Here is a 13,458-nt window from a genome sequence, read left to right as displayed (position 1 = left end):
TGTACGCAGGAGAAGATATGTTTCTCCACTCACCTGGGCATGGCCTTATACTACACATAATGGCTTCCACTGCTTTGCCCTCACAGGCTCTGCCCCCATGCTGGGCAGGAGGATTACTACAAGTCCGCACCCTAGTCCTGTTACCCTGACCACAGGTACGAGAGCACTCCTCCCAGGAAGACCACTCGGACCAATTACCATCCACTATGGGGACAAACAGACAGCATGCAGCCATGTTTATACTGTTCTCCATGCTTTTATACATTTTTAGTTTTTTGTTGCTTTTGTTTAGGAGAGATCTTGGTGAGTACAGTCAAAAATTCAAGTGAAGAGCTGAACACCTTATGCACATTTAGCAAACCAACTATTGTAGTTGGTAAAAAAAAATTGGTTTTCTGAAAGAAGTCTACCAAAGAAATGTATCCTTAGACTCAAGGATACATTTATTCGATCAAAAATAAAGTAAAACAGTAAGATTGTAAAATTTTATTGCAATTTAAAAACATTTTTTTCCAATTTTGATATATTTTCTAAAACATTTTAACATTTTCATTCTTTTATGAATAGAAAGTTCAAAAGAACACCATTTAGTTGAAATAAAAATAAATGTTTTTACTGTCACTTTTTATTCAATTTAATGTGTCCTTGCTGAATAAAACTATTACAAAAATACTAACCCCTAATTTTTGTGTATGGGTATGACAGTAGCAAATATAATGTTTTAATAACAGTTATAACTGTTAACAATATATAATCTACAGTATGAAGTGCACATACACTTCATTGATGATATATGACACAGGCTTGTCACTTGCACTGGTGTGCCCAAATAGATAATTATTCAGTTTAGCATAGTACAATTTTCACTCACAAATGGTGAAATGCTCACAATGTAGAGCCCTGCAAAAGCAGCAAAAGGGATGAGAAAGTAAACGAATTTACCTGGGCAAGGTTTGCCTTGACAGCTGCGTGTTTCTCTTGCTGAACCAATGCAGTGGCGTCCTCCGTTCGCAGGAAATGGGTTATTGCACTGTCTCAGTCTCCTCTGCACTCCTGTACCACAGGAAACACTGCAGGCTCCCCACTCCATCCATTCAGAGAAACCACCATGAACTGCGAAACATACATAATTAAATCTCCCATCATCCAACTGCATTACAATCCGAATACTTACAAAAGTCCAAAGCTCACCTCGCACTGTTAGGGTCACGCGTACCAGCACGGAGCCTAACAAATTTCTTGCCACGCACTCATACTCAGCCGTGTCCTCTTTCTGAGCACTACTGAGCCGAAGAGAACCGTTATTCAGTGTGGTGATGTGCTCATTACCCAACAGGGGGCGCCCCTGACGGGACCACTCAATGACAGGCACAGGCTCTCCCTCTGCTTGGCAGTTTAGCACCACTGTGGAACCAGCATCTACCACTGTCTCTATTGGCTCTACTGTGATGGTAGGAGAACCTATGGAATATCACTAATGTTATTACAGTAACACAAGCAAGTGCTTTTTAAAATATCCTTATTAAGGGTTTTTATTTTCTGTGTGTGTATTCTATGTGACTTTTACTGCAAATTAATAACTTTAATGGATTCATTTTTGTTTTATACAGTAGACTTACTCTGTAAGGTCAGTGTAACTGTTCTCTCCACCACTCCTGCATCATTTGTGGCCACGCACATGTAATTTCCAGAATCTTCGCTCTACAAAAATTACAAATTGATACCATTAACTATTTATAAATGTTACAAAAGGACAGAAATACAAAACATCTAGAAAATGAAGGCATTTTTTTATCTAGGATAGATGGCAAAAACGTATCGTCTTGTATCGTTGTAAAAATAATGCCTATTTGGGTATCTTCTTGTAGAAAAAGTCAATTTTTTTTGCTGATGTATGTCCAATTTCCCCCCATGATCTGTAAGGCATTAAATAAATATTGTTTCTGTGGTTGGAAGCAGATTTTAATTTTATTTGCCTCCCTACACAAAAATGGGAAAAATATGCAGAGAATGTAAAAATAACTAAGATAACTTATTGTGCACAGCAGAAAAAATAAGGCAGATATTAGATTCAGGTAGGCACTTAAACTTTTTTCAGTATATAATTTGCTTTGATATTATTATCATTCTGTTTCAAGAGTTAAAGAAATATATCTTCTGGAACTACATTGGGGTGAGTAAAAACTGAAAACTTTAATTTTTGGATGAATCATCCCTTTAAAAGATATAAATGCAGAGCAGTTTTTATGCTTTTCAATATCTGCGACTGTAGTGTATAGTCAGGACTGTTGTGTAGTGTTGTGTTTGTGTACCACTGTGCCGTAGATGGCCAGAGATCCGTTGTCAAGCTGACGGATTCGATTGCTTATCTGGACATTGATGCCCTTTTTGCTCCACTGGATGGTGGGCAGAGGGTCTCCTCGCACCTCACAGTTAAGTATGGCATTCCCTCCCAGGGGCTCAATGCGATTTGAATGAACATCTCCGTCTATTATTGGTGGTTCTGGAGAAATTGGACAAGAGATTTAAATTTTCACAATGGACAAGCAGAGTAGGTCATCATTTAATAGAAGTGCAGATGTATACCTTTAACATAGACAAATCCCAGAGATTTGATGGATCCCACGCTGTTCTCAGCCATGCAGGAATAAGTGCCTGAGTCGTCTTTACTCACACGCTCAATTACAAGCTCACTGTGGCCATTAATATGACCATACTGGGCTGTGGGCAGAAACAATACTTTCCTGATTCTTACATAACAGCCTATTGACACATGCAGCATAACTAATAGTGCTGAACTACAGCGGATGCAAATTGGGGATATCTATAGGCTCTATTTGAGGGATGATCTATACCAGGGATGATATTGTTGTTGAATGCCCACGTGATCTTGGGTGAAGGGATGCCGGTGACGCCGCAGGTCAGCAGGAGGTGCTCTCCCTTGTTGAGAGCCACATCCCCAAGGAGCTCAGTGAAGACTGGATGTGTGTGGATGGACAAATCAATGGTGCGACTGTCCTGCCCAACTGAGTTGGTTCCAACACACGTGTAACTCCCAGAATCCTCAGGCTACATACAAAAACTGTCACAATTTGTAAACACTCTGAATGCAAACAGTTTAAAGATTGGGACTCTGACCTGTACAGTGTCTATGAGCAGCTCTCCTGTGGGGAGGATCGTGTATTCTCCAGTGGTGTCGGTAAGTGCAATATCATCTTTCTCCCAAGAGATGGTGGGCTGTGGGACCCCATCTGTCACACAGGTCAACAAAGCTTGGGTGTTCTCCACCACGGACACCTCTGACTCTCCTACACGGATAGAAGGAGGTACTGAGGTAGAAAGGGAGAATAAATAAATAAATAAATTACATTATTATTATAATTCACATAAATCATGATCCATATAAAAAAATCCATATTATTAATCACAAAAATCTAATAATTATAAAAACATTATTAAAAAATATTCTACTTATAAAAGTTATTCTACCGGATCATTATGATTATTATTCACATAAATCATTAAATAAATTGTAATTACTAATAACATCAACTATTAAAAAAGAAAAGAAAAAAGATATTCTACCAACATTCTGCTTAATATTCTAACAATATTCTACTTGACAAAAGTTATTCGACAAGATAATCATGAATCATCACATAAATCATAAAATAAATTATGATTACTATTATTATTAATAACAAACAAATTATAATAAAAAAATAATTGTATAAATTCGTCCATCCATTTAAATTTTCCCCTAAATCACTGTTACGCACCATTTAGGATTTTGGACTATGTTGGAACACTAGTTTAGGAGAGTGCCCATCTTGTACGTTTTGTTATATAGTTAGTGTAGTTTGGTTAGAGCGTCTTGACGCCGAAGACTTTTCCTTTCTGCATTTTATGTTTGGTAGTTAGTTTAGTTGATTTAACCTTTAGCTAGTTTGTTTTGTTTTATTGATTTGTTTGATTTGGCATCTCTCGTGCTCGCCTTCCCACCTTGGGTTTTCGTAATGTTTAACGTCTTTATTTTGTTTAATTATTATTCATTGTTTGTACATATTGTAAATATTGTTTTCTTCACTCATTCATTTTTGCCCTAGTCTGTGGATTAATAAATCCTTTCGAGCTGAGTGTTGAGAGTTAGTTTTCTTCTTCTTGCTGTCCTGCAAATTGAGATACACATACAATTTTTATAAAGTGTTGTTCCTTTATTCCCTAGACAACGTAAAAAGGGACGTAACAATCACTCTGTACAGTAAAGCCATTTATTCAATCCAGTCCATCTATTTCAGAATCCCACTGACTCACTGTGTACAGTAAGGCTCATCTCAAGACTGATGGTTCCAGCCACATTAGCAGCAGTGCAGGTGTATCTGCCTGTGTCTCCAGGTTGGGAAAAAGCGATCTGCAGCGCCCCTGTGCTGAGGACCCGGTGGTGCACGGACTCGCTCAGTGGCTGCCCGTCCTTGTACCAGGTGATCGAAGGAGTGGGGAAGCCCTCTGAGTGGCATTGCAGAGTTACAGATGCATCTAGTGCCACAGTGTACACCCTTATGTCCGATGTTATGACAGGAGGCACTGCAAGAGAAGTGAAACTTTCACATTTGAGAGACCATTTCCTACAGACATCTTAATTTTCCTTACAGCCTGTGTGAGCCTAACCTTGCACTCTGAGTTTGGTTTTCCCCAGTGCAGTGCCTGCTGGATTCTGAGCCACACACATGTAGGTTCCAGAATCCTCAACTCTGGCTTTAGATATCTGCAGACCACCATTGGGGAGCACTGTAAAACCACCTCCTGATGATGAAAGGTATAAGTTGGTGTCAAATTATTTAAAGGGCAATTAAATGAATCAATTCATAATTAAACATTACATTTTAAATAATAATAACAACCATTCAAAAGTTTAGGGTCAGTAAGATATCTTTTTAAAAGAAAGAAATGAATACTTTCATTTGCATTAATATTATTTGCGTCTTTTTCACTGTTACCCCCCCCCCCCCCACACACACACACACACACACAACTTTTAAATGGTAGTGTATGTATATATATAACTAATTACATTGTACAGAATTAATATATATATTCATTCAAATAATTAAGAAATTAATTAAATGGCACTGAATATATGATTAGCTTGTCACTTATCTCCATGGCATGCTAGATTTTGCTTTCACCTGCGGTAAAAATGTTGATGCCCTCTTTCTGCCAGGTAATAGTTGGGTGAGGGGAGCCCGTTGCTCTGCAGGGCAGGGTCACATGATTGTTCAAAATCACATCCAGTGTTGACGGGTGTGACTGTATCACCGGAAGTTCTGTAAAATGTAAATGCAGACAATTATTCATTGCATAAATGTCCAAATTACAAAAATGGTATAGAAAGAAATGAATGTGGAGCCACACATGGGCATTTGTTATATGTAATCGTATTAGACAAAAAAAAAATTAAGAGGCATATTTAAAAGCACGATATGTTTAAGTGTTTCTGCATATCTCATACCATGTACTGTGAGCTGAACGTGTCGGTGTGCGATGCCTGCAGCATTCTTGGCCACACAAGAGTAACGGCCTGAGTGACTCAGATCTGCAGCTGTGATCTCAAGAGGACCTGAGAGAAACCAAGGAACATAGATTAACTTCAAACATCAATTGTTCCTTTTATTCACACTGTAACTACATAAAGCTAACCTGACGGTAGTATCGTATAGCCCTGTCCCTCTTTAGCTAGTCTCAATCCATCTTTGCTCCAGTATAGGACAGGATGAGGCACTCCGGATGCAGTGCAGCCAATGACCACCGGGGACAATCTGCTCACCACAAGCTCTGTGGCCTCATCAGCAATAGAAGGAGGAACTGTAGAAGGGAATGAATATTACTTCCTCCTGAAATGCACACGTTGGCTGCATCCAAAATAGCATACTTCCCTACTATATATGAAAAACAGTATGTACCAAAAAAAGTATGTCCGAATTCACAGTACTCATAAAAGACTAGGCAAAAAGTAACCGAATTACCTACTTCTTCCAGCGAGATTCTGAAGTGTGCATATGATGGATACTTTACTATCCCATGAGGCCACAGGAGAGTAGTGTGAATAGTAGTGAAGTGACGCTGGTAGGTCACATGACAGTGACAAAAAGCCAAATATAGTATGTCCGGATCACAGTCATACTATACACAATCATACTATATAGAAATATAACATACTATTTAGCGCCTGCAAAGTAAATACTTATTCAAAATAAGTACATACTTAAAAGAGTATGCGATTTCGGATGGAACCACACATGTAAATGTATGTCATATATGGCAGTAGGGATTCACCATGTACAGTCAGCTGAATTTCTCGGCTCTCCTGGCCTGCCTCATTGGATACAACACACTTGTACAGCGCTGTGTCCTCTACTGTAGGTGCGATGACAACCAGAGAGCCTGAAGACAACAGCCTGAGGACAGATTACAAACTGATTAACTGGATACAAACATGAATCTCAAGTGTCTTACTGTGCAATGTTGAGCATCAGGGTCATATTGTGACCCAAACCAGGAGTAACGCTCATTTGGTTGATGATACAGTAAGAAGTGATAAGAGGAGAGGGAGGAAACCTGGCTGAACCTGTACATATTCTGGTTCTGGTCAGTGTTAAGGGCTTGGGTGTTTTTGGCCCAGCTGACTGAGGGTTTGGGGATGCCAGTGGCCTCACAGGATAGCGTGGTCTGGACGTTCACCGTCACAGTGATGTTAGTGGGACCCTCTGCAATGGAGGGTGGCACTGGAGAAGGAGAGAATATTTGTGCTTACTGTATATTAAGGACAATTCCTTGGACAAAGAGCCAATATATGAAATAAACAAACTGAGTGATAAACAAACAGTAGCTCAAAAACAGTAGAGCATGACGCTAGCAATACCAAGGGAATGCATGAACTCATAAAAATGTAAAGCTTGAATTCAGTGCTAGTTGCTTTGGATAAAAGCGTCTACCAAATGCATGAATGCAGAAATGTACATGAAAAGGCTGAAAATACAGGACTGAAAATAAAGACTGTAGATCAGTAGTTCCCAAAATGGGTGCCGTGCTAATTTCTCTTTTTAGTTTTCATTTTTATTTTAGTTTAAACTTAAGTAATTTTGTTATGTGATTTTGTCATTTTTATTTTTCATATATTTTGCCAAAGCAAAACGTCTAATTTTCATTTACCGGTAAGTTTTTAAAAAAGTTTTTCATCTAATATTTATATTGTCAAGACTTACCATAAACCTGAAGATCTACTCTCTTGCGCTCTGTTCCCGCCTGGTTGGTGGCCATGCAAAGATAGCGGCCCGTATCGGTCACCTGGGCTGAGAAGATGTGGAGAGAACCATCCTCACCAAACCTGTATCTAAACGTATAGGGCGTTTGTTATTTCCCATCAATCAAATTGAGAGTTATGAAATGCTTTGAAGTGATCTGTGCTGCTGACCTGGGGTTGTTTCCTGCCAGGATGGATCCATGCTTCCTCCAGGTAATGCGTGGGGTGGGCACTCCATTCACAACACACTCCAGAACCACTGGTTGATTAATATGAACCAACACAGACTGAGGACCATCCTTTATTGTGGGAGGGACTGAAGAGAGAATGTTTAAATTAGCATATTAGCTCACATAAATAAGCCCACAATATTTTCCTCAGGAACACAGGTGCCTTAATGTGTATAGAAATTGCTGGTCACCATTGACACTAAGGTTGAAGTGGCGTCTGGTTTCTCCAGCAACATTGCTGGCCACACAAGTGTACTGGGCACCATCTCTCAGCTCTGCATTGTTGATCTGCAGGTAACGGCCGCTGGACAAAACACGCACTCGTGGAGACATCTGAAGAAAACATTGTAAAAGCTATTTAGCTACATACATTTATATACATTTATATTCATACCTGATTTTGTGTCAGAATTTTTAGAAGAAGAAGAAATTAATACTTTTGTTTAGCAAGGATGCATTAAAATGATCAAAAGTGATAGTTAAAACATGTATAATGTTACAAAAGATTTCTATTTCAAATCTATTCAACATTGATAATAAGAAATGTTTTTTTGAGCACCAAATCAGCATGTTACAATGAATTCTGAAGGATCGTGTGACACTGAGGACTGAAGTAATGGCAGCTGAAAATGATAAAATCTATAGATGAACGGGGAAAAAAATGATAAAGCTAAATAGTCACTTAACCACATTCAATATTTGTATAAACAGGAAAACCTCTAGAAATAAATGAAAAAACCTCTAAAAATAGGTTGGATACCTTCAATGATGCTCCATCTTTAAGCCAAGTGAGAGTTGGAGGTGGAACTGCATCTGATTTACATTCAAGGGTCACCTGTCTGTTTTGCAGGACAGACACATCTTGCACACCTCTGTCTCCAGCGATGTTGGGTGGCACTGTTGGAAAAATGGTTGTTTGGCAAATTACTGTAAATGAGGTGACATTTTATGTTGATATGATGGGAAACTTTGTAATTGCTTTTAAGACTCACCATGTACTCTGACTAGAAACTCTTTATCATCATCTCCAGCAGGGCTGGTGGCCAAACAGGTGTATCTTCCAGTGTTCTCCACCTGTACAAAGATGCGAGATAACACAACATGATTTAGGAACATGTCACGCTTGTGTCACATTAAGCAGCATGGGAGAAAAGATAGGAATAAGAATGCTACTACCCATTTTGACACCACATTTGTAGTTTTTACCTGAGCAGAAGCAACTCTGAGCACCTCTCCATCTCTGAGAAGACGTATGCTGTCTGTCTGAGGCAGCGGTCGCCCATCCTTCAGCCAGGTCAGTGTTGGTAAAGGTATGCCGTCAGCCTCACAAACCAGCTCCAAGACATGATTCACAACCACAGAGACCTCAGCAGGCACACCAGAGCCATTGATCCGTGGTGGGTCTGAGGGGATAGATGTCAATGAGTCTGTGACAGGAGGAGTCACTTGTGTCTTGTTTTATTTTGTCGTACTTTCTCTCACCCAGTACTTTGAGGCTGAAGTGGCGGCTTGCGTCTCCAGCCTGATTATGTGCAGTACAGGTGTAGCGTCCAGTATGGTTGACGCTCACATGGGAAATCTGCAGGGTGGTGTTTTGGTTGAGGAGTGACAGGTGAGCATCTTTAAGCACTGCTGCACCATTTCTTAGCCAAGTAATGGTTGGACTGGGAGTCCCATCTGAAATGCAGATGAAAGAGGCCGTATTTCCTCTCACAACTGTTACTTCTTCTGTGCTGCCCGCCCCGTCCAAACTGGGAGGAACTAAGAAGAATGACACAGTAAATGTATGGCTTTAATACTTAATGGCATTATCATATTTCTACATTTTACCTCTGAAAATGCACAGGCAGGTTAACTCACCATACACCTGAAGGTTGTAGTGCCTGTTGTCCACCCCAGCTCTGTTGGAGGCCACACAAGTATAGCTCCCACCATCTGAAACCTGTGCACGAGCAATGCTAACACCAAAAATGACAATCAGATGCCGAGCATTTGGTGTTATAAATCATGCCATCAGCTCCATTCATAGCGGGATATGAACACCTGCCACAAGCAAAATGTGGGTACATGCTCCATAAGTGCCTTTTCTACCTACCACTGTACTTAACTACAGCTGGACTATGTACTCAATAAGAATAAAATAAAGAAATGGGTTCTTTTTAACTTAGTTGAAGGTTTGGTACATTGTGCAAGTGTGCAATTCAGTGTTTTTATTGTTAACAAAAATTGAAATTAATAAATAATTTGTGTTAAAGGTCCCATGACATGGGGTTATTATATTATTTTATAATGTTTCCTGGGTTGCCCTTATAATGTTAATATGTTTTTTAGATCAAAAATAGTCATAATTTAGAAACAAAAGGCATTTTTCCTAGCCCAGTTTTAGCCTCTGATTTGAACGCTCTGTTTGAAGGGGCGTGTCTGTGTGAGACTTCACTGTAACCGGCCACTGCTGTGATTGGCTGACATGCTTGCATATGAAATAGCTACTTATTATGTAAAACTCTCTCGAATACTTTTACTACAGTTATTATACGTTTTTACTATTACAGCTATCGAGATTAACAAATCGTCAGAAGTTTTTAAGTATTTAGATCTATTCCCATCACATAAAATGTTGCCGTGATGAGCATTGCGCAAGCAGATGAGTCTGTTGTTGATCGCGAGAATGAAGATCTTATCATTGCAACGCAGTTTCTGCACTCTCTCTGCTTTCACCAATGCAAACACGAGGATGTAAATACAGTAAGAGCGATCATGTGCAGTGTAACGTGCGTCATTGATTTCATAACGAGTTTGGCAAGTGTCCAGAATCAGATAAACTCGATCGCGCTGTGTCCATGAGAAAATGAGCTAGGAAGTTCTTTGATCGCTTTCTGTATATAATTTATTCACAATTTAAATACGATTATTTTCATCCTACTAAAAGAAACGATGTGAAGTTGATATTTTAGTCACTGGCTTGACTTACTGAGGCATAAACAGCAGTATTGAACGATTTGAGAGAAAGATTACCTGTCTGAACTTGAACAATTACACATCAGAAAGTGTTGCTTGGTAGCTCGATCGATTTATTTTCAGACGTTCGTCGAAGCCACCTCTATGACCCAAGTTGAGGAAACAGTCGTCGGTAAAATGTATGCCGCAGACATGCAAAACTTTGAGGAGTTGTGTCGGCGCATTTCCAGAGAAAATGAAATGAATCCACTGGTTCTTCTGGGGCTTGGATGAAGGAACTAAAAAAAGGCTTCGGTGTTCATTTGTACATCCAATTATTGAGCAATTATTATGCTTCACTCGCTCAAAAGCCATGATATCTCCCGTGGACAAACTAAAATCGCGCGCACGCGTTCCTACTTCCTAGCTCATTTTCTCATGGACTGGAAATATTCTCTGGGCGGGCAAAGCAGAGAAAGGGGAGGTAACATTTCCTCCCTATGACGTCATACGGAGGAGATTCAAGATCAGCCCGATTGAGCTTCCACTTTCTCAAAAGCAGAGAAAGATAGCAAAAGCTCGATTTACACCGATTTAAATTTCTAGAAATTTGGGGACCATATAAAGGCTAGGGGAACTCATATTAATGTTAAAAAACCTCAAAAAGTGAAAATTTCATGTCATGGGACCTTTAACTGAAATAAAGCTATAATTAAATCTAAATATATAAATATATATATATATATATATATATATATATATATATATATATATATATATATATATACATATATAAATATTACAAATATTTATTTGTATGATAAGAAATGTGAAATATTTACAAACGTAAACTTATGAATTAAAAATATTGCCTTGGCAACTAACTTAAATAGGTTTAAAGGTTAGGTTCACCCGCAAATTAAAATTCTGTCATGAATCACTCCCCCTCATGTCGTTCCAAACCCTTAAGACTTTCATTCATCTTCGGAACACAAATGAAGATATTTAAAATGAAATCTGAGCGATTCCTGTCCCTCCATTGACAGCTACGCAACTACCACTTTGACGCTTAAAAAAGTTTATAAAGAGATCGTAAAACTGATCTAGATGAATTGAGCTGTCAGTCCACATTTTCTGAAGAGACACGGTCACTTTACACACTGAACAGATTTAATCTAAGCTTTTATTCACATATAACAGAACTGTCTCAGATTTCATTAAAACGTCAGATAAAGTCTTACAGGTTTGGAACAACATGAGGGTGATTAAAAGAATTAAAAGATGACAGAATTTTCATTTTTAGGTGACCTATTCCTTTAAGTAGTACTCAAATAAAAAAATGAAACCTGAAAATATAAAAATAAAAGCTACTCGGTAACTCAAATTGATATATACTATAATACTATATAAATAATACTAAAATAAAAATTAAATTATAAAATCATTAATTTTATATATTTTAAATAAAAATTGCTTGTAAAATGTAAGCCTTCATCTCAAATTCAAAGAAATTAGGCAAGGTGTGGCTTAGATGCAAAAAAAATTGATCTCTTACCGGAGGACCTGGCCAGCAGACAGCAGGCGGATCTGAGACGATATTGGAAGCGGCAGACTGTTCTTAAGCCAGTTGAGCTGTGGAGGTGGAGAACCACTAGCTACACACTCTATATTTATTGAGCTGTCCAGCACCGTGGTCAGTTCCTTGGCAGCAGGTCCGCTCCCCTGGATAAGAGGAGGAACTGGGAACAGGACATGCAGCTATCAAATGTCTGGGAAAATACTACTGCTGTGTAATGAAAAATTGTTCCACTTCTCGCACTCATGTACAGTACAACTCACCATATACATTCAGGCTGAATATTCTGTCTTCTTCTCCGGCCTGATTGGTGGCCACACATGTGTATTTTCCACTGTCGGATGTGTGGATAGCTGTCACAGTCAGTGTGCTGCCATCCGTGCTAATTCTGAGGAAAGGTTGACTTACGTTCATGACTTGTGACTTATGACTACCTTATGACTTGTATTGTCTCATTACCAAGAGAATCATTATGCAAAAGTACTGTGCAGAGAATACACTGGATAGTTTTACAGCATAATGGCACAAAAATCTAACAATGCTCTCACTTGATGTTCTTCTGGGCAGTTCTGCTAAGTGTCTTTCCATCCTTCAGCCACTGGATCTCAGGGGTTGGAGTTCCTTCAGCACGGCACACGAGCTGGATGCTGTCATTCAGCAGAACACTCATCTCACTAGGTAACTCCGATCCTACAATGATTGGTGGGACTGAAGAAAAGACAATACAGCTGGTTAATTTGGTAAATTTGGTAAAACTACTAGATGCATGTTTGTTTAATAAATGCTTCTGTACCTTGTATTATAAGATGGTAGTTTTTGCGGGCCTTGCCCTCTACATTGGACGCCAAACAGGTGTAAGTGCCGCTGTCAGATAACTGTGAGCGGGCAATCTGCAGCTTACTGCCACCCGACAGGATATGCATATCCACAGACTCTGAATTCTCTAGAAATACAATAAAAACAAGCATAATTTGACTTTAACATGTGAAATGTAAAGCTTGAGTGTTCTGTAGATCATCTATCTCACCAATCACTCTGCCGTTCTTCAACCAGGTGAGCGAGGGAGGAGGGACCCCTGAAGCATCACAGGCGAAGGTGACAGGATTACTGATGGTTTCCACCACACGCTCCACTGCTGGGCCATCCAGCCGTGGGGGAACTGCAAGTCATAAAGTCAAAGTGTGAAGAACACCATAATTGTAGCTCTATGCTGTAATACTAGAGGTCTACGCGGGACCCGATCAGATTTCTTTGGCGCGGGATTAAATATTCGATTAAAAGACCGTAGTGGTCAGTAACTCTACTGGTGTACTTTGGACGGGAGTGGGCGGCCCGGCCTCCAACATCCTTTGACAATTTTCTGAACTTCACTTGAAATGAACAGAAATGTTTACAGTGGTGGTGTTCAGACAGTA

General features: G+C 39.4%; 1 protein-coding gene across 1 annotated transcript in view; it reads right to left on the bottom strand.

Moving 5' to 3' along the window:
* The window catches only part of hmcn1 (hemicentin 1), a gene marked incomplete at its 5' end in the record, with an annotated part of 95,381 nt that overhangs the window by 12,267 nt on the left and 69,656 nt on the right, over nucleotides 1–13,458 (bottom strand). Inside the window, 28 exons of the mRNA XM_079638911.1 lie at nucleotides 34–204; nucleotides 943–1,113; nucleotides 1,192–1,461; nucleotides 1,620–1,701; nucleotides 2,313–2,503; nucleotides 2,587–2,721; nucleotides 2,856–3,069; nucleotides 3,139–3,329; nucleotides 4,315–4,584; nucleotides 4,669–4,803; nucleotides 5,187–5,324; nucleotides 5,510–5,617; nucleotides 5,698–5,862; nucleotides 6,334–6,455; nucleotides 6,626–6,782; nucleotides 7,263–7,390; nucleotides 7,472–7,616; nucleotides 7,722–7,863; nucleotides 8,291–8,427; nucleotides 8,523–8,604; nucleotides 8,737–8,933; nucleotides 9,013–9,291; nucleotides 9,391–9,488; nucleotides 12,023–12,206; nucleotides 12,307–12,431; nucleotides 12,592–12,751; nucleotides 12,837–12,986; nucleotides 13,071–13,202. Coding sequence (XP_079495037.1) covers nucleotides 34–204; nucleotides 943–1,113; nucleotides 1,192–1,461; nucleotides 1,620–1,701; nucleotides 2,313–2,503; nucleotides 2,587–2,721; nucleotides 2,856–3,069; nucleotides 3,139–3,329; nucleotides 4,315–4,584; nucleotides 4,669–4,803; nucleotides 5,187–5,324; nucleotides 5,510–5,617; nucleotides 5,698–5,862; nucleotides 6,334–6,455; nucleotides 6,626–6,782; nucleotides 7,263–7,390; nucleotides 7,472–7,616; nucleotides 7,722–7,863; nucleotides 8,291–8,427; nucleotides 8,523–8,604; nucleotides 8,737–8,933; nucleotides 9,013–9,291; nucleotides 9,391–9,488; nucleotides 12,023–12,206; nucleotides 12,307–12,431; nucleotides 12,592–12,751; nucleotides 12,837–12,986; nucleotides 13,071–13,202 — 4,479 coding nt within the window. The remainder of the gene's footprint in view (nucleotides 1–33; nucleotides 205–942; nucleotides 1,114–1,191; nucleotides 1,462–1,619; nucleotides 1,702–2,312; nucleotides 2,504–2,586; nucleotides 2,722–2,855; nucleotides 3,070–3,138; nucleotides 3,330–4,314; nucleotides 4,585–4,668; nucleotides 4,804–5,186; nucleotides 5,325–5,509; nucleotides 5,618–5,697; nucleotides 5,863–6,333; nucleotides 6,456–6,625; nucleotides 6,783–7,262; nucleotides 7,391–7,471; nucleotides 7,617–7,721; nucleotides 7,864–8,290; nucleotides 8,428–8,522; nucleotides 8,605–8,736; nucleotides 8,934–9,012; nucleotides 9,292–9,390; nucleotides 9,489–12,022; nucleotides 12,207–12,306; nucleotides 12,432–12,591; nucleotides 12,752–12,836; nucleotides 12,987–13,070; nucleotides 13,203–13,458) is intronic.

This window comes from Phoxinus phoxinus (assembly GCF_949152265.1).
Source record: "Phoxinus phoxinus genome assembly, chromosome: 16".
NCBI classification, from domain to species: domain Eukaryota; kingdom Metazoa; phylum Chordata; class Actinopteri; order Cypriniformes; family Leuciscidae; genus Phoxinus; species Phoxinus phoxinus.
Note: the sequence above shows the minus strand (reverse complement) of the source record. Positions and strands in the feature narration are given on the sequence as shown.